Source organism: Anabrus simplex, chromosome 6 (genome assembly GCF_040414725.1).
Source record: "Anabrus simplex isolate iqAnaSimp1 chromosome 6, ASM4041472v1, whole genome shotgun sequence".
Lineage (NCBI taxonomy): Eukaryota > Metazoa > Arthropoda > Insecta > Orthoptera > Tettigoniidae > Anabrus > Anabrus simplex.
In genome coordinates, this window is record NC_090270.1 from 166,740,963 (window position 1) to 166,767,047 (window position 26,085).

At 38.3% G+C, this 26,085-nt stretch overlaps 1 protein-coding gene across 1 annotated transcript in view; it reads right to left on the minus strand.

The window, feature by feature from the left end:
* LOC136875610 (uncharacterized) overlaps positions 1 to 25,121 on the minus strand; it is an 82,352-nt gene extending 57,231 nt beyond the window's left edge. The window contains exons 1-2 of the mRNA XM_067149146.2: positions 24,996 to 25,121; positions 14 to 113 (exon numbers count right to left, since the gene is read on the minus strand). Of these exons, the coding sequence (XP_067005247.2) occupies positions 14 to 113; positions 24,996 to 25,119 (224 nt within the window). The 5' untranslated portion in view covers positions 25,120 to 25,121. The remainder of the gene's footprint in view (positions 1 to 13; positions 114 to 24,995) is intronic.
* Positions 25,122 to 26,085: the final 964 nt, after the last annotated feature.

Sequence of the window (26,085 nt, forward strand, 5' to 3'; positions counted from 1 at the left end):
CACACCAACTCACCATGCTAAAGCTCGTTCAGTTGCTTGTTTCAAGGTGCCACGAAGAATTTTCTTAATACGTCTTTCCTTACGTTCATCCGTGATTAATTGTTTCAGCTTAGCTACAAATAATAGAATACATTAGTAAATTTGCATTGTTGATAAATTTTTTGGAAGAGTTACAGTACAGTGAAACATCAGTTGGAAAAATGAATCAGAAAGAGTTCATTGTTGTGTGGAATGGTGACCTTCAATTTGGACTAGTCACATACATATATTTTTGGTTCGAAGAAGGCCAAACAAAAACATGGGTGTCAAGCCAGTTGTACCAAGAAATGCCAAAAAATGGCAGGCCACTGGAATTTATAAAACCATAATATTATTTGATATGTTTTAAGCTGTTAGTTTGAGAAACCTAAAAGTATACAGTAGGACTCTCTGTCTTCTTTCAGTAAAGTAGCTAGAAACTCCTGAAAAATATTAACTCTCTTGGAGCCAGGCGGTACTGCGAGCGTCCGCCCTTTAAATTGCCAGAGCCGATGAGATCAGCCTTTAAATATCCGTGCGGAAGTTGCCAGAGCCGATTACATCGGCCGGCTGGAAATTCTGTGATATACATACTTTTTTGGCAGTCTATAGTGACGTGCATACTTTTGTGACAACCTGTAGTAAAGGGGCTACAAGTTATTGTGTGCCTGACCTTGCTTTGGAATTTCTAAGAGGGCGTTCTAGCTTTCACAAGAGTTGTTTCCTGTGTTTAGAAATACCGCTAACCGGTCAGTACAAGATTGCTCCTTGCAGTGAGTGGATTCTTGACAGCAGAATGGCAAGTAGTTCACCTGATATATTTTCAGCAGGTATTGATGACGATAAATTAATGGAATATTTGGAACAATGCGAAGTGAACGCGGATGATTTATCGGATAGCGATAGTGAATTTAGTTCAGAGAGTAGTGATGAAATTATACCAGACACGCCCCCGGGATCACCACAGCTAAAGAAGAGGCGTTTATTTGTTTCTAATGGCAGTAAGGCTACTGTGAATACTGTTGTTGATGAAACTAGTGATGACGAAGATGATGATGATGATGATGATGATGATGTCTCTGGAGAACATTTTGTGGAAATTTCTCCCAATGAACCTGACAACGTTCCTCAGTCTCCTGTTTCGTTTATGGAACTTCCTGGACCTAAACATGCCCCTGCGCCTGATTCTCCACCCATATCATACTTCAATTTATTTTTAACTTTTTCTCTGCTAAACCTTATAGTCACCGAAACCAATCGCTACGCTGACCAACTCCTTACTTGTAATGAACTGTCACCTAATTCCCGCTCTCGATGTTGGAGACGCACTACAATTGACAAAATAAGGGCGTTCATAGCTGTCACCATGAATATGGGACTAATAAGAAAACCTACCATTGTTTCGTACTGGAGTACTGTAGACCATTTCATTACCCCTTGGTTTGGTGAAATGTTCTCAAGGAATAGGTTTCAGCTTATTTTGAAATTTTTTCATTTAGTTGACAACAGTAAGCTTTCTCCTCCTAGCTCTCCAAACTACGATCCCTGTGCTCGATTCCAGCCTCTTGTAGATCATGCTAATAGGCTATTTAGACATCATTATACTCCTCATCAGCAACTTTCCATAGACGAAAGTTTAGTTGGAACTAAATGCCATACACAACTACTCCAATACATGCCGAATAAGCACCATCACAAGTGGGGGATAAAATTTTGGATGTTGTGTGATGCAGTTAGTAAGTATTGTGTTGGTTTTTATACCTACCGAGGAGCAAGATCCGCTGAAGACAGAAACAAAATCAGAATTAATGGACTGGCCTACACTGTAGTGACCAAACTCATGTCCCTAGGGAATTATTTTATGAAAGGTTTTCACGTTTACGCAGATAATTATTTTACGTCAATCCCCCTTGCAAAACATTTATACTCACTTGGAACATTTATTACCGGCACTATACGAAGAAACAGGAAGGGACTACCAGATGCTGTGAAAAAGCCATTTAAATTAGTTTGTAATAAATATTTCAGACAGGGGCCAATTTTACTAGTGGGATCCAAACAGAAAATATCTCAGAAAAATCAGGTGGTGCTTATAACTACACGCGGAGCTGCAATAGAAACAGAAGTGCCTGCAACTGCTAGAAACATTAATCAACCCAAGAGGAAACCTAACGTGATCTTAGACTATAATCGTTATATGGGTGGCATTGATACAAATGACATGATGGTGTATTTTTATTTAGATGAACGTAGAACTTTGAAATTCTGGAAAAAAGTTGCATTCAATATAATTTCGAGAATGGTCTTAAATGCTTATTTGATGTATTTAGAAAACTGTAACGGAAAGAAAATGACTAGGCTCCAGTTCTACCCCAGTATAATTGAATCTCTGAGTAATGAATGGTTTGATAATAGACAAAAGATTATCACGAATATTCCCGTGTGTGGCGTAAAACTTTTGTCAGGTACATTAGAAAGACGGTGTGTTGTATGTAGCTCTCCGCAACAGAGAAAGAGGTCGCGAACTGTGTGCATCAAGTGTGATAAAGACCTGCATACTAAATGTGCAGCTCTTCATAAATGCCCTAAATAAACAAAATATATTTAAAGTTCTACTTGAACAAAAAACAGAGATTTTATATGACGTTGCGTTACGCTTTTTATTGTTCTTATTAGTGTTAGTGATAAGTGATTAGTGTTAGTGTAAATAACCTCAAGTGCTTCAACAGTGGTCTCAAACTTTGAACAACATTATATAGCGGTGACGAGTCTTCTTCTCAAAAATTTTCGGTGAGTAAATTTATTTTGTCATTTTCCTTCTTTTTTACTAGTGACATAGTAAATTTGTGTTTGCATTTTTTGTTTTTCTTTTTCTCGTTCAGAGCAATTATTCTGTTCATAAATGAATTCTCTATCATTACGTAAATGCCGGTCCCCACGGGTCAAGTGTAGTGTGTCTGCCTCTCACTTGGAGGTCATGGGTTCGATTCCCGGACAGGTGAACGATTTTTACCTGGGTCTGAGTGTTGGTTCGAGGCCCACTCAAACTAAGTGATGACAATCAAGGACAGATCTTAGGCTAAGAGAGCTACCTTGGTCTAGAAAACCATGAATAATGAACGAGAGAATTCGCCTCACTGACCATGCGTCACCTCGTAAACTGCAGGTCTTCGGACTGAGCAGCGGTCGCTTAGTAGACCAAGGCCCATCAGGGCTTTAGTGCCATAGATGTTTTAATTACGCATATTGTATTTTATTGTATTGCAAGATGTTTTTAAAAATAGATACTGAAACAGAAAACTAGAAAAGGGGATTTCCGATAAAATAAAAACTATAATCTCAACTATTATTTTTTACTTTTTAATAACTCAGAACTATTTTTATACAATCTACACCACATATATAAAATTTATCTTAAGTGTTTGCCATACATCGATATATACATGAATTTTATCGGTGAGTAAAATTGTCTTATTTTCATTAGGGACATACGTTCGAATTTTAAATTTTTATATTTTTATTTTTCGCGTTCAAAATAATTATTTTATAGAATTATATTTAGAAATAAATTCTGCATTTAGACGTATATTCTTTTGTATCGTAGATGATATTTTCAAAGTAGATATTGAGAGAGAAAGTGCAAAAATGTTTTTCTCTTCCTAAAAGTAAACGTTATCGACAACCATAATATCAACAATAATACTTTTTAATTATTTATATCACTCTAAATCAGTTGTTTATTTTATGTAGTCGACGTGTAGAAAATTTCTTGCCAGTATTTGACATACACCGGTAGATATACGCGAATGTTAAAATGCATGTAATTCTACTAAAAACGGCCTGGCACTTTACAGTAGTAGAGTGCAGGCGGAGCTCTGGCCTCTTCCAGCTGCTAGTGAGCGGCCGACCAGATCGGCTCCTGGCTCCAAGAGGGTTAAGACCTTAATTTTTTATTTTTAACCAAAATTTAAAAAACTTTTGGTATGCTTCCAGTGGAGACTGATTACAGTGACAAAACATTCCTGGTATGGTATGTTATAAATTCTAGTGCCCTTTCATTATTTTAGATTTCTTGGTAAAACTAGTCATTTACCGTGTTGTTGATGCAATTAAAAAGGTGTTATAGAAGGAATATTATAAATGATGTGATTAATACATACAGTAAATAATGAAAAGAGATTATGTTAAAATATTATTTCACAAAAATCGTAACAGGAAACCCAGCATAAAATATCACTGGTGAATCAGCCATGCTGGGTTTTTTTTCTTGAACATATGCAACCTGCTTGTAAATTAATGACTTTTACTGGTATGTCACCAGGCAAGTTGGCCATGCGGTTAGGGGCGTGCAGCTGAGCTCACATCCGGGAGATGGTAGGTTTGAACCCCACTGTCGGCATCCCTGAAGATGGTTTTCCATGGTTTCCCATTTTTACACCAGGCAAATGCTGGGGCTGTACCTTAATTAAGGCCACGGCCGCTTCCTTTCCATTCCTAGGTCTTTCCTGTCCCATTGTCGCCATAAGACCTATCTGTGTCGGTGCGACGTAAAGCAAAAAAAAAAATGGTTTGTCATTCATCATCTTAGGGCAAATTTTTGTTCATAAATCCTGATATAGGCTTCCCTGTACAATGCAAAAACCATACAAGAGGCAGTAAGCAAGTCACATCTTATGAACACTACTTTTTGTGTAGTGCAGAGTCCACATCTCTAATAATTTATATGAAATGAACAAACTATATTCACCCCCATAGCTGTCACTGGAGAACTGCATAAATGATTCGTAGAAGAGACCATTTTCTCCTGAGAAAAAGGGGTTGATTACAGACAATGTCTATTCACCACCATTTAGTACAGTCTCTTATCAGGATTGGGGCAAAAATGTTGCTTCAAATTTATAAACTACGATATGATACATAAATGGTATGCACCAGACATGATAGTTTGTGCCATGTAATTATAGTAAAACCTCGTTAATTTAAAGTTGTTGTGACACAAAAATCAGACTTTGAATTACGTGATTTTGAATTAACCGCCAACTCGTAATTCAGAAATGCCAACCCTTGTGGCATCACAAAATATTCTAAGACCGGTTAATGCACGCAATTAACCTTTCTTTCTTTCTTGAGGAGATTGGTTTGGGATTCAGTATGCTATTTCCCAGTCACAAGCCCTATTTAATATTTCACTTGAGTCACTTTACCACACACTCACATCATTAATAACTGTTTTAGACACACGTATACTTGGTTATATGTAAGAGGAAAAACCTATTCTGTCCTTCGTGAGTAGAGCCATAGAAAATATTACACTTTATACACTTTTAGAATACACAGGTATCCTAGTGGTCCTTAGCAGAACAAACTAAAAACACTTAACGAGAATGGAACAAGAATGAAACGCTAGGATCGTGATACACTCTCCGGGAACGTATAGAAGTGCCACTTCTCTGCATTCCGGAAAAACAACTGAATTTCTATAGCGTAATTACAATTTGATTTGAGTGTTGTCAATATACTCGTTAAGAATAGTGATGATAAGTGGCGAAGGTTGTGATAGCAAGACTGAAAGTCGAGTAGGCAAAGGTACAATAATCTAATTAATTTCCGCATTAAAATTTCCTGGTGGCGTGCGTATTGGGGGCATTGGAAAAATAAATGGTTGCTGTCTCCACAATTATGTCCACAGGAACAAGCTGGGTCATTCGTGATGTGAAAACGGTATAGGTGCACAGGGGTTAGCGAATGATTAAAACGTAATCTAATAATGTTAGTAATGTGACGTCGCGTGTACTTACCGTTTGCAAACCACGGTTGTATTGGGATGTTAGGTTGCAATTGATAATAGTATTGTCCTTTCATACCAGCTGATAGACGCCATTGTGTGTGCCATGCAAGCCGAGCTTCATGTTTAATACGTGGGAAGAAATCGGAGACCGGAATTTTGATTTGTAATAAATGAGCGGTATCTGCACTTGCCTCTTTGGCTGCTAAATCGGCTATATCATTACCTACGTGCTGACTATGCCCTTTTATCCATAATAACGTTATAAAAAAGCCAGACGTCTCGAGTTGAAAAAGAAGATATTTAACTTCGTATACATACGTATTTTGACTTTGGGAGAAAGATTGTAGAGCTTGTAGCACACTTTGGGAATCACTGAAAATATTTATTTTTCTGTAATTCAAATTCTGGACATATAAAAGAGCTTGGTATATGGCATATAGTTCTGCTGTAAAAATGGTTATGCTATTCGGCAACGGATATTTAAAGCTAGTGTGTGTTTGTGGGTCAAAAAATGCTGCTCCAACTCCAGTACACGACTTTGAACCATCGGTAAAAAGATGATACATACATAAATACATTACATACATTATCATTATAGTCTGTTATGCCTTTCAGCGTTCTGTCTGCAAGCCTCTGAGAATTTACTAAACGTCGCCACAATCCTCGATTTGCAACTAGTGTTGTGGCCTCATTTAGTTCTATACCTCTTATCTTTAAATCGTTAGAAACAGAGTCTAACAATCGTCGTCTTGGTCTCCCTCTACTTCTCTTACCCTCCATAACAGAGTCCATTATTCTCCTAGGTAACCTATCCTCCTCCATTTGCCTCACATGACCCCACCACCGAAGCCGGTTTATGCGTACAGCTTCATCCATCAAGTTCATTCCTAAATTAGCCTTTATCTCCTCATTCCAAGTCCCCTCCTGCCATTGTTCCCACCTGTTTGTACCAGCAATCATTCTTGCTACTTTCATGTCTGTTATTTCTAATTTATGAATAAGATATCCTGACTCCACCCAGCTTTCGCTCCCGTAAAGCAAAGTTGGTCTGAAAACAGACCGATGTAAAGATAGTTTCGTCTGGGAGCTGACTTCCTTCTTACAGAATACTGCTGATCGCAACTGCGAGCTCACTGCATTAGCTTTACTACACCTTGATTCAATCTAACTTACTATATTACCATCCTGGGAAAACACACAACCTAAATACTTGAAATTATCGACCTGTTCTAGCTTTGTATCACCAATCTGACATTCAATTCTGTTGGATTTCTTACCTACTGACATCAATTTAGTCTTCGAGAGGCTAATTTTCATACCATACTCATTGCACCTATTTTCAAGTTCCAAGATGTTAGACTGCAGGCTTTTGGCACAGTCTGCCATTAAGACCAAGTCGTCAGCATAGGCCAGGCTGCTTACTACATTTCCACCTAACTGAATCCATCCCTGCCATTTTATACCTTTCAGCATATGATCCATGTAAACTACAAACAGCAAAGGTGAAAGATTACAGCCTTGTCTAACTCCTGTAAGTACCCTGAACCAAGAACTCATTCTACCATCAATTCTCACTGAAGCCCAATTGTCAACATAAATGCCTTTGATTGATTTTAATAATCTACCTTTAATTCCATAGTCCCCCAGTATAGCGAAGATCTTTTCCCTCGGTACCCTGTCATATGCTTTCTCTAGATCTATGAAACATAAACACAACTGCCTATTCCTCTCGTAGCATTTTTCAATTACCTGGTGCATACTGAAAATCTGATCCTGACAGCCTCTCTGTGGTCTGAAACCACACTGGTTTTCATCCAACTTCCTCTCAACGACTGATCGCACCCTCCCTTCCAAGATGCCAGTGAATACTTTGCATGGTATACTAATCAATGAGATACCTCGATAGTTGTTGCAATCCTTCCTGTTTCCTTGCTTATAGATAGGTGCAATTACTGCTTTTGTCCAATCTGAAGGTACCTTACCAACACTCCACGCTAATTTGACTACTCTATGAAGCCATTTCATCCCTGCCTTCCCACTATACTTCACCATTTCAGGTCTAATTTCATCTATTCCTGCTGCCTTATGACAATGGAGTTTATTTACTATCCTTTCCACTTCCTCAAGCATAATTTCATTAACATCATTTTCCTCCTCCCCATGAGCTTGACTGTTTGCAACACCACCATGATGATTTCCTTTTACATTGAGATGATGTTCAAAATATTCCCTCCACCTCTCCAGTGATTCCCTGGGATCTGTTATGAGTTCACCTGAATTACTCAAAACACTGTTCATTTCCTTTTTCCCTCCCTTCCTAAGATTCTTTATTACTGTCCAGAAAGGTTTCCCTGCTGCTTGACCTAGCCTTTCCAGGTTATTACCAAAATCTTCCCATGACTTCTTTTTGGATTCAACAACTATTTGTTTTGCTCTGTTTCTTTCATCTACGTACAAATCCCTGTCTGCCTCGGCCCTTGTTTGGAGCCATTTCTGATAAGCCTTCTTTTTACGTTTACAGGCTGCTCTCACTTCATCATTCCACCAAGATGTTCACCTTTTCCCATCTTTACACACACTTGTTCCCAGGCATTCCCTTGCTGTTTCTACTACAGCATCCCTGTATGCCACCCATTCACTTTCTATATCCTGAACCTGCTTACTGTCAACTGTTCGAAACTTCTCACTAATCATATCCATGTACTTCTGTCTAATTTCCTCGTCCTGGAGATTTTCTACCCTTATTCGTTTGCAGACAGATTTCACTTTCTCTAGCCTAGGCCTAGAGATACTTAGTTCACTACAGATCAGATAGTGGTCTGTATCATCGAAAAATCCCCGAAAAACTCGTACATTCCTAAAAGATTTCCTGAATTCAAAGTCTGTTAAGATATAGTCTATTATGGATCTGGTACCCCTAGCCTCCCATGTGTAGCAGTGAATAGCCTTATGCTTGAAGAATGTATTCGTAACAGCTAAACCCATACTAGCACAGAAGTCCAGCAAACGCTTTCCATTCCCATTAGCTTCCATATCTTCCCCACATTTACCAATCACCCTTTCGTATCCTTCAGTTCTATTCCCAACTCTCGCATTGAAATCGCCCATTAGCACTATTCTATCCTTGCTGTTCACCCTGACCACGATGTCACTCAATTCTTCATAAAACTTGTCAACTTCATCCTCATCTGCACCCTCACATGGTGAATACACGGACACAATTCTTGTCCTAATTCCTCCCACTGACAAATCTACCCACATCATTCGCTCACTTACGTGCCTAACAGAAACTATGTTGCGTGCAATGGTATTCCTTATAAAGAGCCCTACCCCAGACTCTGCCCTTCCCTTTCTAACACCCGTCAAGTACACTTTATAATCTCCTATCTCTTCCTCCTTATCTCCCCTTACCCGAATATCACTTACTCCTAGCACATCCAGATGCATCCTCTTTGCTGACTCAGCAAGTTCTACCTTCTTTCTTCCATAAGCCCCATTAATATTGATAGCTCCCCATCGAATTCCATTTCGTTCGCCAAGTTGTTTCCAAGGAGTCCCTCGCCTGTCAAATGGGAGTGGGACTCCATTACTCCCATAGGTCCGAGGCTTGCTTAGAGTGTTCTGAGCTCGGTAAATTCATGAAGCAGGATGCTGCCCTACTTGCACATAGTCCAAGTGAGGATCTCTCCTCTAACGGGTTATGGACCACCGGTGAATTGTGTAGTCCTAGCCGCCTGAGCACAAGGAGGGCCACGACTCAGAATATGTCCGAGATGATAATCTGGAGAATTTATTAACCCTTTAAATTTCTAATGAGCAGGTGGTTTGAGGGTAGGTGCACGAATTGATTGATTCGACGAGTCAGAAGGCACAATAATAATAGATGGACGGAATATTTGAATATCATAGATATATGAGTACATATTCAAGCGTGGTGTTCGTAGAATGGTCTCGGGAATATGTTGCATTTCAACATATGCCATATATATTGCGGGGTATTGATGATTAGTAGGGGGACGCTGATGGTAATATTCATGTAATAATTTTAGTTTAGGGAATATAATGGAGTTCGATCGACTACTATGTTTGAGTAGAAATTTTTTCGAAACTTTTAACCCTCGAATATGAAGCGGTTCTTCTGTAGTTTCCACCAACAAGGCGTTGGTTGGTGTTGTTCTGAGGGCACCCACGCTGATACGTAATGCAGAAAATTGTAATCGATCCAATGCTAATAGACTTTGTTTAGAAGCTAAATCAATTATATGTGCACTGTAATCAAGAGTGGAGCGAATGGTTGCATGGTATAGCTGTAATGCTGACAAGGGTCAGCACCCCATGTACGTTTCGTTACTGTTCGCAATATATTGATGTATCGATCAGATTTTCTAATTAAAGACTGAATTTGCGGATGCCATGTTAGCCTTTGGCCTATATATATGCCTAAATATAAATGTTGTAGGACAAAGGGGATGCTATAATTATCAAAAGTAATAAGACTTCTATCAAAAATTCTTTTGTTAGTGAAAATCATCGCTGCACACTTAGGGAAGGAAAGAGAAAGTCCATGGGTCGTTAGCCACCGAAAAACTAGACTCAGAACATGGGATATTGTGGCTCTACAATTGTCAATGTTGTGGTGTGAACAATAAAGTACATAATCATCTGCAAAGGCTAGAATTCGGGCATACGGTGTTGCAATAGATTCTAGATCTTTCATATAGAGAGAAAACAAAATTCCACTTAGTATTGATCCCTGTGACAATCCCTGTGATGTGAACTGGCTATCAATTATATGTTGAGTTGATTTAATTGTTAAACTACGATTGGTGAATAAATGGTTTAAAATAGAAATGAATCTGATGGGAAATCCATAGGTAGATAACTTCTCCCATAGGATATGTAATAAAACGGCACCATAGGCGCCTTTTATATCCAAGAAAACTGCAATAGTAGATTGCTTCCGCCATTTTACTAATAAAATATCGAGAAGAAAGATAATAATAGGTTCCTGCGTACTATGACCGCGCATAAAAGCGAATTGGTACTTAGGTAATAACGAATAATATTCTAATATCCATGCCATTCTTTTCATTAGAATTTTACAGAAAATTTTTCGGATACATGATCCCAGTAAAATTTTCGGGTACAGTGGGTCGTTTGGTGGGCTTTAAAATGGGAGTTATAAGAAAATTGTTCCATTGCATTGGTACTTGTAGTGTCTCAAAAATACCATTCTAATATTGTAGTAAGTGGATATGGGCTTGGGAAGGCAATGCCTTTAGCATAAGATACGTGATTGCATCAGGTCCTGGAGAGGAACTATTAACATTATATAGGACAGATTGAAGTTCATTATATGTGATTGGTTTTAATAATAAAGTAAAATGATGAGAATCACCCACTGAGGAGTATAAAGGGGGGATTTACTGATACTGGGGTGAGAGTGTGCAGAAAGTCTTTTTGCAGGAAACGTGGTTTCAACCACAATTTTCCTTCGGATTAAGAGGTTATCAGATTTTCCGCCATGATGGTAATGGTTACGATGGTGTAGCCACATGTGTACAAACGACATTAAGTTATACACCGCTAATTTTGCAATGTATTATTCCACACACATATGCAGTAGGGATAGTACACCGTAATATTTGTTTTATGAATATATATTGTCCCCCTCAAATTTATGTTACTCAGAGTCAATGGACACAATTTTTCCATCAATTTGCACAATTCCAGCACCTTTTCATTGTCGGCAACTTCAAATGCCACCACACCGAGTGGGGGTGTACAACGGATAAAATAAAGGGTTCAAATTTACTTGTTATGTCAAATCATCATGACCTTTTTATTTTAAATGATGGCTCACCAACACGTTTTACACCGCCTGGATCCCCACCAAGTGCTGTGGACCGTACGTTATGCCGTACAAACATGGTTCCTATTACCACCTGCCATACATTATCAGACACTTACACCAGTGACCACTTTCCAATCATCATAACATATGGTAATAATCCAACAACCTCCAGATATAATGCCCCTTCAATCGTAAGTAATGTACGTTCCTATAAAAATTTCAATATTCAAACTTATCAAGCATATATCAATCATATTCTACAGCATGAACGCGGTACATCTATCACTTTTTCAACCTTGATTCCCTATTTAACACAATATTTAAATATGTTCCATCCGTGCAGACCTCTTAAGGTAATGAGAAAGTCTTCTAAAACTTGTAGAGGAAATGTAATTTGAGCTTGATATTGAAACGTTCTAGTTATCATGCGAATGACATTCCAGAATTTCGCAGCCGGTGGCTTTGGAGTTATAAGTTATAAGCACCACCTGATTTTTCTGAGATTTTTTCTGTTTGGATCCCACTAGTAAAATTGGCCCCTGTCTGAAATATTTATTACAAACTAATTTAAATGGCTTTTTCACAGCATCTGGTAGTCCTTTCCTGTTTCTTCATATAGTGCCGGTAATAAATGTTCCAAGTGAGTATAAATGTTTTGCAAGGGGGATTGACGTAAAATAATTATCTGCGTAAACGTGAAAACCTTTCATAAAATAATTCCCTAGGGACATGAGTTTGGTCACTACAGTGTAGGCCAGTCCATTAATTCTGATTTCGTTTCTGTCTTCAGCGGATCTTGCTCCTCGGTAGGTATAAAAACCAACACAATACTTACTAACTGCATCACACAACATCCAAAATTTTATCCCCCACTTGTGATGGTGCTTATTCGGCATGTATTGGAGTAGTTGTGTATGGCATTTAGTTCCAACTAAACTTTCGTCTATGGAAAGTTGCTGATGAGGAGTATAATGATGTCTAAATAGCCTATTAGCATGATCTACAAGAGGCTGGAATCGAGCACAGGGATCGTAGTTTGGAGAGCTAGGAGGAGAAGATTGCCATGCCTTACGTTTCTTGGTGTTAAAAACAAGCTTTGTTTTTGCTATATGATTACGTAATTGGAAGTAATGATGCTGTGTCATGGATTGACGGTATTGTTTAAATAATTGTTTTCTCTTATTAATGAGGTCATGGCATTCTTTATCCCACCATTTTATTTTGTACTCCGGGGGAGGGCTCATTACCTTAAGAGGTCTGCACGGATGGAACATATTTAAATATTGTGTTAAATAGGGAATCAAGGTTGAAAAAGTGATAGATGTACCGCGTTCATGCTGTAGAATATGATTGATATATGCTTGATAAGTTTGAATATTGAAATTTTTATAGGAACATACATTACTTACGATTGAAGGGGCATTATACCTGGAGGTTGTTGGATTATTACCATATGTTATGATGATTGGAAAGTGGTCACTGGTGTAAGTGTCTGATAATGTATGGCAGGTGGTAATAGGAACCATGTTTGTACGGCATAACGTACGGTCCACAGCACTTGGTGGGGATCCAGGCGGTGTAAAACGTGTTGGTGAGCCATCATTTAAAATAAAAAGGTCATGATGATTTGACATAACAAGTAAATTTGAACCCTTTATTTTATCCGTTGTACACCCCCACTCGGTGTGGTGGCATTTGAAGTTGCCGACAATGAAAAGGTGCTGGAACTGTGCAAATTGATGGAAAAATTGTGTCCATTGACTCTGAGTAACATAAATTTGAGGGGGACAATATATATTCATAAAACAAATATTACGGTGTACTATCCCTACTGCATATGTGTGTGGAATAATATATTGCAAAATTAGCGGTGTATAACTTAATGTCGTTTGTACACATGTGGCTACACCATCGTAACCATTACCATCATGGCGGAAAATCTGATAACCTCTTAATCTGAAGGAAAATTGTGGTTGAAACCACGTTTCCTGCAAAAAAATAATGTTAGCCTGCATTTCATTTATTAGAAATTGTAATTCGTGTTGCTTAGAAGTGGCACTTCGACAGTTCCATTGTAATAATCTAATCATAAAAGAATGTTCATTATATGGTCCCTTAGTTGGTAGAGTACATGATGTAGCTGTGGTTCATGGCTCATAGTTTGGAGTAACATTATTAGAAGTCGCTGGATTTCCTGATGAAGGCGTTCCTTCATAGGGGTATAATTTATGGCTTGGAGATGTGATACTTGCTCGGATGGTATCATCGTACTCAATGATGGAATAGGGTTTACTGGGGCAGGATGCTCATTTCAAAGTATGGCCATGTATCCTTGCTTATCATAGCCGGGTTCAGGTGTGGGAGGGGGTGATTGTATAATAACTTGGGTAAACTTTCGTTTACAGGGGTTTGTTGTCAGTGGAGATGGAGGATTCGTTGGTAAAGGGGGGAATTGATTTTCCTGTTGTTCAGAATGATAAACTGGAAGTGCTGTTCTAACTTTAGCTTCCGGAAAGGAAAGGTATTCTGTGCTCATTAGCCATTTAAATTTAACCTGATATTTGTGTTCAGGACAGTTCGGAGATCCCGTAATGTGATTCTTCTTACAATAGACACATTGCATGAATTGCTCGGTACAAGCATTGGTTTCGTGCTGCTGGGAACATTTGCCACAACGTGCATTTTTTGCCCGACATTGCCGTATCATGTGTCCATAACGCTGGCATTTGCGACAGCGGATAGGTGAAAAAATATAGGGTTCCACTTCCATATAAACCTTATATAATGCAACATGTGGTGGGAGCGGTTGCGCCCGGAATACTATTTGAAGAGAACCCGTAGGAAGATATTGCGTTTCACCATCTTGGACCACTCGACGATTGAGTCTTTGCACACTTTTGACTGGTACTTCAGATTCTAAATAGTGGAGGATATCCTCATTAGATAGACCTTTCTCGACTCCGCGGATTATTCCTACTCGCAAAACTTGCAAAGAAGGGATATATGCTTTGATTTTTAAAGTTTCTACAATGGAGCTGTTCAAAAATGCATTGGCTTGAGCAGCCGTATGGAAAGTAACTTGAATTCTGTTGCGACCTTTACGTTGGATAGATTTAACATTTAACTTTGTTTCATAGAAACGGCGACCAAGAGCCATAGGATGTAAACTACCTATGTTCTGATCGGTTGTGGATTCCACGAATACAAAATATGGTCCATGGTGAAACCTAGTATAATATTCCGGAGAAGATACTACTTGTGACACCTCTGGTTGTTGGTTGAGTTGATCATTATTAGAACGTGCTGACACGTCCGTATTGAGATGTTGCAGATCATTCCCAGGTGACTGAGATCCCTGCTGTTGCCTCGTATCAATAGATGAATCAGTCATGGATTCCTCATCCATGGGTATTTCAATTTCACGTTCCACTCGTAAATTAGTCCCGGACATTGCCAATGTCCCCCCCACTATCGGCAGCCATAGCTTACCACTCCTTCAGCACACATATACTATACACAAATGATCACCAATGCCGCGCTCAATTAACCCGCACAAACAAGGTAGTGTACCGCACGACGATTCAATGATAACTCGCACACAATTAACCTTGATTCACAGTTTAAACCTTTCAAATGCCATGGAAAAGAAAACTATTTCCAAAATGTATCCAACAAGGTTGTGCCATTGCATTTTACGCCATGTAAAAAAATGTCACCTAATGGTTGAATCAAGTTAGGTGAAATGCATTTAGGCAGAGCGAAGGTGAAAAAGAGTATGATTTAGAAGCTAATATGGGCCTAACTTCGAGAAGAAGAGCGTGATCAATGTGGCAGTGGAGAAGAAGACAAAGAAAAGCGAGCTAGATTGTTAAACAAAAACGGATTGCAGGACTACAACATCGCCAAGATATATTCAAGAAGAAAGAAGAGAAAATAGACATTTATCATGGATAAACAAGCAGATTGTTAAAAACTGAACATCTTGGAAATAAACTACAGATTGATACAATTCAGATTGATACAGATTGATACAATTCAGAGCAGTCTTACAGAGAACATCAGAGTCAGAAAAGCAATATATACTATCTGTTGTTTAAGGATACTGATATAAATTCCCGTATTTCATTTATATATTTGTTCTTTAACATGACTTCAAGCAAGAAGATCGTCATGAATTCCAGTTAAATGTGCAGTGGGCGGCCCTAGAGATGTGTTTGACACCACAGGATCGGTTCCGCCTGAGAAGGAATGAATGGTTTTCTGAGCGGCCGAGAGGATAACAGCCCAAGGATGGATGGCAGCTGAGTCGCCCCAAACCAGAGAATGATTGAGCTAAGTTCCCATAAATTACAATTCTTACTTGAAATAAAATATATTTAAAAATGTCTAATCTAAAAAAAAAACAGAATATATAGTTGTAGTATGGATATATTTCAATGTAAAGTAAATTTTAAATTAAACTCTCACATCATAGTCTATTAATAAGAATGGAGCAGTTTTCTATGTCTATAGAATGCATACGATGCTGTAGATATGCACACGTCGCCTTGATAACATTGAATAGGTAAAGTTTATATCAAAAAGAAAGTAATGTTTGAGAACTAGATATTATAATGTATAAGGCAACCTAACGTTTAGTATGAAAAGCATATGTAGTGTTAATTATGGATATGCAGGCAGATATGTGTTTTCGTTGTCATTGACAAGCAAAGAGTAATGTGTTGGTAAACTCGGGAGTTAGATGTCCTCGGAATGGAATAATATATTACCAGTGTAAATTAAATACCTATAGTTATGTATGCCTCATTGAGGGAGATCTATTTATGAGAAGAGATTAAGACATTTAATAAGAAATGAACATATACAGAGAGGATTAAAATTGAAATATGTAAGCCGCGAGTTGTACTAAATGAAGTGTATAATCGTCAAAGAGAATTAGCATTAGCAATGCACAGAAGAAATAGTTTGGGGTACGAGATGTAAGTAGCTTAAGATTGGGTCATGTACAGACCGCATTGAAGTACTAAGGAATTTCATCGAGGGAACATAGAAGTATATGAGGACATACCTAACCAAGAATAGTGAATGCTAAGCCTGGTCCAGCTTATATTGTGGGCATATCCATGATATAAAGATTAAAATGTTGGGTGACACTTAAAACAAACATCTCATATGTGTCTAATGTTATAATATACAGAGGAAAAGGTTGAAAATGTTGTTGTGCGATAGTCGTAGTGGAGCTGTTCATTGAATTTAAAGTGCTGTATACAGGCAACAGAGTGTTACACTACATTGATGTTGGAGCACGATTTCAAAATAAAAGCTGTAATCAAATAAGAATTGGTAGACTTAGAAGTCGGTTAGAAATTTTCATTTTGGAGATTATGATAAGAGTGAAAATCCCAGTAAATTAAGAACATGTTAGTAGGTGCAAGATTTTGCTGTTTAGGGAAGGAGTGGAACTTAGCACGACATTTCAAAGGTAGTCTTAAACATAAGTTATGGTCTAGTATGCAAAATCAAATTAGTAAATTGATAAATAGTCATGTTGAAAACAGTTCTGTTTTAAGTAATCTACATATTAGTGGATACATGTTGAAAAGGAAGTGAAGCTAATCATTACGAAATAGGTATTGTATCTTGGTTGGCTAATCTCAAAGAAAGAAAGTGGATGGTCGTACTTAGAAGATAAAGGACTACTGTATTGTAAATAATATTTCCATTGAAATTTATTTGTACATTAAATATAATGAAATGATTTTATATCACAGTCATTTTTCTCTTTCCATGATTTTCTAGTTATTTAATAAACTATTTTAGTTAAAAATTTACTATGTGGCAAGGTTATTTATTGATAGATATTGTAAGTTAAGGATGTAGATTTAAGTGAATTGTGTTTTCTTTTTACCTTTCGCATCGTATGGTACGTGGGTAGAGAAGGTCCACCTGAGATATTGTTAGGTCACAGTTGTGGAACACCGTACCCTTTCTCTGACTCCACGATAAGCTTAGATTCATCAAGATATACCCTGAGATCACCATGAGCAGTTGGAGTTTTCTTTCACTCTCCTACTGGACGCTGTAGTCGGGTGCAGCAAAATTGGCCCCCAACATGAAGGCAAGAAGAGAAAGAAGGCAAGAGATCAGAAAAATTGGCAGCCCAACGTCGAGCAAGAAGAGAAAAATGATGCAGAAGATAAAGAGAAATTGATACCCAAACGTGAAGCTCAAAAAGAAGAGAAAGATGATACAAGAGAAAGGGAAAATTGGATTTTACTGTGAAGGCAAGAGAAAGAGGAAGAGATTGAAAACAAGTTAGAACACTGCAATGTTAAGCAAGAGGAAGGAAACAAGATGAAAAGAAATAGGATGCATAATGGAGAGAAGAGAATGATAAATGGGAAGACTGGTCATGAAGATGATACTGAATGAATTTAAGATGTCACGGAGTAGGATAGGAGTAGTTACTGATATTATTAGTATGTAAGTTAGATAATTGATATGCATGATAGAGGATAATCCTAAGAATGACCATACAGAGGTGAGCTAACGTGACTAGACTATAAATTGTCTTGATTCAGGACTGGGCTGATCCAGGTTGCCGGATATATCTCTAGGAAGTTCACTAGTTTACAAATAAGAAACAGTTGATTCATTGTTAGATTAAGTATAAACTTAAATATAAGTAAATTTAAGTAAATAGAGAATAACTTAGGGAAACTTTAGAGATTGTTAGGAATTTAGAGAAGCACTACTTAAATTCTTAGAAAGAAGGAAAACCAAGTTAGGGCTCAACTGGAGCAGTACCAGAAAGAGCAGGAGGATGAATGGCAAAGGAGAGACGAAGCATTAAAGAACAATCTGGAGGAAATAAAGAAGACGAAGGAGGAGCAGAAAGGAATATTGGAAATTCTGCAAGAAATGGTCAAGAAACAGGAAGGGAAACAGTAAGAACTGCTGGAGGAAATGAGAAGAGAATGCAGGGAGTTCCAACAGAGACAGGAAGAACTGCAGCAGAAGCAGATAGAAGAAATAAGAAAAGTGGAGGAAAGGCAGGAGGAAATTGTAAAAGTTGAAATTGGAAGAATTTGAACAGAAATTGCAGATATCAGATATGATATTGTAAGATGCACACAGAGATGACGGAAATTATGGAGATCAAAAATAAAGAAGTTTACGAGGAAGTGAACGAAATTAGAGAAGGACTGTCCGAGAATCAAAATGTCATTCAGAACCTGAAAGAAGAGGAGATAAAAAGATTGACAGACAACATCGAGGGACTGAGAATTACTTCTCAGAAGAGATGGGAACAATATGAGGAGGAAATAGCTAAATTAAATGAAGGAGTTGAGACTACTAATAACGCCATGGAAGTGAACTTTATAGTAGCCAGAGACCAAATAGCGGATAAAGTAGGCATCATCAAGGAGGAATTGGAGCACAATAGAGATGAGGCTAATCAGAGGATAGACAAGGCAGAAGAGGGATTGAAGCAGATCAGAAAGGAAATACAGGAAATAAGGATGGAACTCCAAACAACGAGATCTGTAATGTCGAGTTACAATGAAAAGCAGAAAGCAATTGAACTGAAGATTAATGAAAGAGAGTCAACACCAATAGGAACGGTAGAAAAACAGCAATGGTAATCCAGCGATAATAAATATTATCAAAACATATGATGATAGGCCCAAACACTTCAATAATTCTGGAACAATATCTCCCAAGCAATTCCTAAGAGAGATGGAAGAACATTTTTGAGAAAATAGAGCCCCAGAAGACAAGAAATTGAGGGTAATTGAAAAGCACCTGGACTCAAACCCAAATATTTGGTACCAGGCATTTAAATATAGCTTCCATGATTATGAGGAGTTCAAGATTGCATTCCTAAGATGTTTCTGGAATCCAGAAACGCAACAGCAATTGAGATTGGAGTTGTATTCCAGAAATATACCTTGACAGGACAAACTCGCTTCAGTGATTACTTTGCATACCAGTTTCACAGATTTCAAGACCTAGATGCAGCACCAAGTGAGCTAGAAGAAGTCAAAACTATACAAAAGCAATTCCCACCTCAAGTACAAAGACTGTTAGCAGCTGCAAATGTCAAAACAGCAGTAGACATGGAGAACATCCTGAGACATCTGGATGTGACTTCAACACACACAACAGGAGATAGTGGGTTTGAACCCCACTGTCGGCAGCCCCTCACACGCATTTTGGAGAGGAGGGTGCAATCAGTGGTGGAGAGTTAGATGAAAACCAGTGTGAAAGATAACAGCCTTGTATAACTCCTGTAACTATGCTAAACCAAAAACTTATTTTATCACCAATTCTCAGTGCAGTCCGATAGTCAACATAAGTGCCTTTGATTATCCGTAATAAACTACCTGTAATCCCATAATCCCTCAGTGCAGTTAAAGAAAATGGCAAGGAAAGCATGGAAAACATCTAAGGCTGAAGAAAGTGGAAGAAAATATGTGGAAGCAAGGAATTTGGCCCTAGAAAGTAGTGGAGGAAGAAGAGAGGAAAAGCTGGGCCTCATTCACACAGAAATTGAGAGATGATATGCAGGGCAGCAAGAAATTATTGTATGGTATCTTAAGAAACTAAATGAGAGATTAAGTAAACACCATATTTGTGAAGGATGAAGGTGGCATGATATTAACAAAGCCAGAAGAAATAAGAAATAGATGGAGAGAGTATTTTCAGAAGTTGCTGAACATGAGAACTAATGACAGTCATTCAACAGACCACCATGAAAGGCAACTAGTTGATGAAGAAATGCATAAAGAAATTGCAATGCATGAAATTGAAATGGCAGTAAGAAAGATGAAGAATGGAAAAACTGCTGGAATAGATGAAATTTCAGTGGAGAAAATAAAAGCAGCTGGAGCTGTAGGCCAGCAGTGGACATATTGAGTTCTTAGGATTGTCTGGGAAAATAAAGGGTTCCCTGAGGATTGGCAAAAAGGAATAATCATCCCAATTTTCAAGAAAGGTGGTGAGAAAGTATTGAAGAACTACAGGGGAATTACTCTGATATCCCATGTTGCTAAGATAATGGTGAGGATACTGGAAATTAGGATAAGGTTGAGGTTGAAAATCAGATACAGGAAAATCAGTTTGGTTTCAGAAGTGGAAGGTCAAGAATAGAGCCCATTTTCATTATGAGACAACTAATGGAAAAGCAATAGGAGTGTGGGAATGATATGGTGATGACATTCATTGACATGACAGTATTGCCAGGACTAAAGTTTGGGACAGTCTGGGATAAAGAAGAATTGGACAAGGATTAATAAAAATGATCATTGCAATGTACGAGGAATGTTGTAGTTGTGTGCAAACACAAGTTGGTAGGACAAGCTGGTTCAAAATCACTAGTGGGCTGAGACAGGAAAGTGTTCTGTCGCCAATCCTGTTTACAATAGTAATGGATGACATCATGAGAACAGCAAGAGCAGCATACGGAGGAAGAGAAATGAACATGTTGTTATTTGCAGGCGATACCTTGTGATTTGGGGAGAAGAGGACATGAATGTTCAAGAACAGTTGGATGTGGTGAATGAGAAATGTGGATTGAAAATAAGTGTAGAAAGTAGTAAAACTCCTGTTATGACTAGAGGGGAGAAAGAAGGGAAAGGTCAGATTAGGCTTGCAGACAAGCCCCTGAAAGTAGTAGAGACGTTCAAATACCTGGGAAGTGAATTAATGGAAAATGCTTGACTGGATGCTGAAATTATTAAGAGAATTCAAGCTGGAAGCTGTTTCTATCATAGTATAAGAAACATGTTATGGGACAAAGATGTGCCAATGGAAGCAAAGGAAACTATGAACGAGATGTATTACGTACCCATAACAACTTACAGTGCAGAAACTTGGACAATGACAAAGAAGGATGAGAGTTAAATACAGGCAGCTGAAATGAAGTTCTTGAAGAGTATAATACAGAAGAGTAGAAGAGACCAAATAAGCAATGAGAAAATCCGGGAAGAAATTGGAGTGGAAAAAATAAATGATAGAATAGAGAAGATGTTTTGGGCACATAAAGCGAATGAGTGATGAAAGAATGCCAAGAAAGGTGATGGAAATGCAAATGCAAAGAAGGAGAGACCACAGATGACCATGATTGAGATGGAAGGACACAATCCAATGCAGTATTAGAGAAAGAAACGTGGACTGGGACACAGTGTTGGAGGAGGTGTGGTGGAATTATTTTTTTGCTATTTGCTTTATGTCGCACCAACACAGATAGGTCTTATAGTGACAATGGTATAGGAAAGGGCTAGAAATGGGAAGGAAATGACTGTGGCCTTCACTAAGGTACAGACCCAGCATTTGCCTGGTGTGAAAATGGGAAACCACACAAAACCATCTTCAGGGCTCCCAACTGTGGGGATCGAACCCACTTTTTCCCGGATGCAAGCTCACAGCTGTGCACCCCTAACTGCATGGCCAAATCGCCCGGTGATTGGTGGAAAGACCGAAGAAAGTGAAGAGGAACCATATTTGCCCCTACCTGGCTACAGCTGGATAATGGGAAATGATGATGATGGTGATGACCAACCTTGATAGGTCTGCCCAGTTTGAAGAATGTAGCTGTGTATTAGATGTGAAAAAATATTTTAGAAACTGTGAAAACTGTAGAATATCAACAGTGGAATGACGAGTTATCACCCACACCTAATGAAGAGCAACAGGGGATTCTCAACCTGCAAAGGCGGGTCTATATACCAATATCATTTGAATGTTCAATTTTCAATCCACATTCTTTGATCTTCCCATTCACCACACCCAACTGCTCTTGAACATTCATGTCCTCTTCTCCCCAAATCACAATATATGCAAAATCGTGGATAACGAATCTACGAATAAAAGAGTTTACCAGTACTTTTTTTTTTGAAAGGATCAGCTACTTCCCTGACAATATAACAACGCATAACAAAACACTAAATTAAGAAAGAGTTTGTAAACTGTTACAATCAAAATCAATCAATACTGATCTGCATTTAGGGCAGTCGCCCAGGTGGCAGATTCCCTATCTGTTGTTTTCCTAGCCTTTTCCTAAATGATTTCAAAGAAATTGGAAATTCATTGAATATCTCCCTTGGTAAGTTATTCCAATCCCTAACTCCCCTTCCTATAAACAAATATTTGCCCCAATTTGTCCTCTTGAATTCCAACTTTATCTTCATATTGTGATCTTTCCTACTTTTAAAGACACCACTCAAACCTATTCATCTACTGATGTCCTCCCACGCCATCTCTCCACTGACAGCTCGGAATACACCACTTAATCGAGCAGCTCATCTCCTTTCTCCCAAATCTTCCCAGCCCAAACTTCGCAACATTTTTGTAACACTACTCTTTCGTCGGAAATCACCCAGAACAAATCAAGCTGCTTTTCTTTGGATTTTTTCCAGTTCTTGAATCAAGTAATCCTGGTGAGGGTCCCATACACTGGAACCATACTCTAGTTGGGGTCTTACCAGAGACTTATATGCCCTCTCCTTTACGTCCTTACTACAATCCCTAAATAGCCTCATAACCATGTACAGAGATCTGTACCCTTTATTAACAATCATATTTATGTGATTACCCCAATGAAGGTCTTTTCTTATATTAACACCTAGGTACTTACAATGATCCCCAAAAGGAACTTTCACCCCATCAACGAAGTAAAGAAAACTGAGAGGACTTTTCCTATTTGTGAAATTCACAACCTGACTTTTAACCCCATTTATCACCATACTATTGCCCACCATCCATCTCACAACACTGTCGAAGTCACCCTGCAACCGCTCACAATCTTGTAACTTATTTATTACTCTGTACAGAATAACATCATCTACAAACAACCTTATCTCTGATTCCACTTCTTTACACATATCAATGATATATATAAGAAAACATAAAGGTCCGATAATACTGCCTTGAGGAATTCCCCTCTTAATTATTACAGGGTCAGATAAAGCTTCACCTACTCTAATTCTCTGAGATCTATTTTCTAGAAATATAGCAACCCATTCAGTCACTCTTTTGTCTAGCCCAGCTGCACTCATTTTTGCCAGTAGTCTCCCATGATCCACCCTATCAAATGCTTTAGACAGGTCAATCGCCATACAGTCCACTTGACCTCCTGAATCCAAGATATCTGCTATATCTTGCTGGAATCCTACAAGTTGAGCTTCAGTGGAATAACCTTTCCTAAAACCGAACTGCCTTCTATTGAACCAGTTATTAATTTCACAAACATGTCTAATATAATCAGACAGAATGCCTTCCCAAAGCTAACATACAATGCATGTCAAACTTACTGACCTGTAATTTTTAGCTTTATGTCTATCACCCTTTCCTTTATACACAGGGGCTACTATAGCCACTCTCCATTCATCTGGTATAGCTCCTCTGACCAAACAATAATCAAATAAGTACTTCAGATATGGTACTATATCCCAACCCACTGTCTTTAGTATATCCCCAGAAATCTGATCAATTCCAGCCGCTTTTCTAGTTTTCAACTTTTGTATCTTAATGTAAATGTCATTGTTATCATATGTAAATTTTAATACTTCTTTAGCCTTAGTCCCGTTCTCTATCTGGACATTATTCTTGTAACCAACAATCCTTACATACTGCTGACTGAATACTTCTGCCTTTTGAAGATCCTCACATACACACTCCCCTTGTTCATTAATTATTCCTGGAATGTCCTTCTTGGAACCTGTTTCTGCCTTAAAATACCTATACATTCCTTTCTATCACAATTTTTAACTACGACAAAAACAGCTTCATGATCACTAATACCATCTATTACTTCAGTTTCCCTATAGAGCTCATCTGGTTTTATCAGCACCACATCCAGGATATTTTTCCCTCTGGTTGGTTCCATCACTTTCTGAATCAGCGAAGAGGCGTACTAGGGAAATGAGGAGTGAGGTAGTTTCTTGTTGCTTTCCGCACTGAGCCAGAAGTTGCTATTACATATCAGTCTGCCAAGCCCACTGAAATGTGTGCACCAACTGACCCTATGAGCAACATTTTCACGTAATTCATAACACTGACCGGCTGCATAAGGAATGGCATTACTAGCATCGCTCATAGCTCAGTCACTTCCATACTGTCAAAGTCAAGAATAAGACTGAGACAGATCAATGATAGTAACAAAATTGCTCTAGCCTATACCAACAGACACGTGCACTGTAAACACTAGGTCCTGCCAGCCAAGTCATACTACAGACAGTATGTTATAGATATTGTAACAAGAAATATTCTGTATCTCTGTCATCCAAAGAAATCAATGTTTGCATTTAATATTTTTTCAGGTTTCTACTATACCTGTCTCAATGTCTTCTTCATTATCTTCTACTGTAGAGATGGTTGGTTCAGGTAACAGTGGCATATCATTATCATCCAACTCAATTATCTGTACTCCACCTCTGTCCGGACGGTTAGCAGTCATCACCTGGCTATGAAACCACAAAGTATTTAGGTATAACCATGTGTATTTTTTTTTTTTTTTTTTTTTTTACATAGGTCTTGTCTGTGACTGTGAATTGATTATTTATGAATAATTAAAACTGTTACCAGTCGCAATTTTTATTAAACGTTTTACTCCACAACGTGTTTCAGAGACTTTGCTCCATTGTCATGTGGTGAAATGGTTACATTTACTTGTTGATCTACTTGACACACAAATGTTTTCATAGAATATTATACCATTTCATTTAAGAGTAGGGCTTTGTGCATTATGTTGGGTCAACTAAGGGTGTGTATCATCTCAGGAATATACAGTTGCTGCTAAAGCCTAATACTGTTATTAAATATTCATTTTCTATTTTATAACTGAGCACGTGTTGGGGGTCTATTAATTGATGTATGTATATTTCTAGAATTTCTAAAATATTCAGTTTTATCCCTTTAGTGTGTGTGTGTGTAAAATGGTGAGAGAAATCTGTATAACTGATACATCATATCCCATGTCATGTAATGTGGCCTCCGTGGCTCAGGCGGCAGCACACCGGCCTATCACCGCTGGATACTGTGGTTCAAATCCTGGTCACTCCATGTGAGATTTGTACTGGACAAAGTGAAGGCAGGACAGGTTTTTCTCCAGGTACTTTGGTTTTCCCTGTCATCTTTCATTCCAGCAATACTCTCCAACATCATTTCATTACATCTGTCAGTCATTAATCATTGCCCCAGAGGAGTGTGACAGGCCTCGGCAGCTGGCACAATTCCTATCCTCACCGCAAGATGGGGGCTTCATTCATTCCATCCCTTACTCTGTCACTGACTGGAAAACTGTTTGTAGGTTTTCATTTCATTTTCATCCCATGTCATGTAAATGTAATCTGATGTCAAATCCTCTTCCAGTTTGTCCAATGTAACCATTCACACCAGTCTGTTTGAATTTATCTGGTGATTT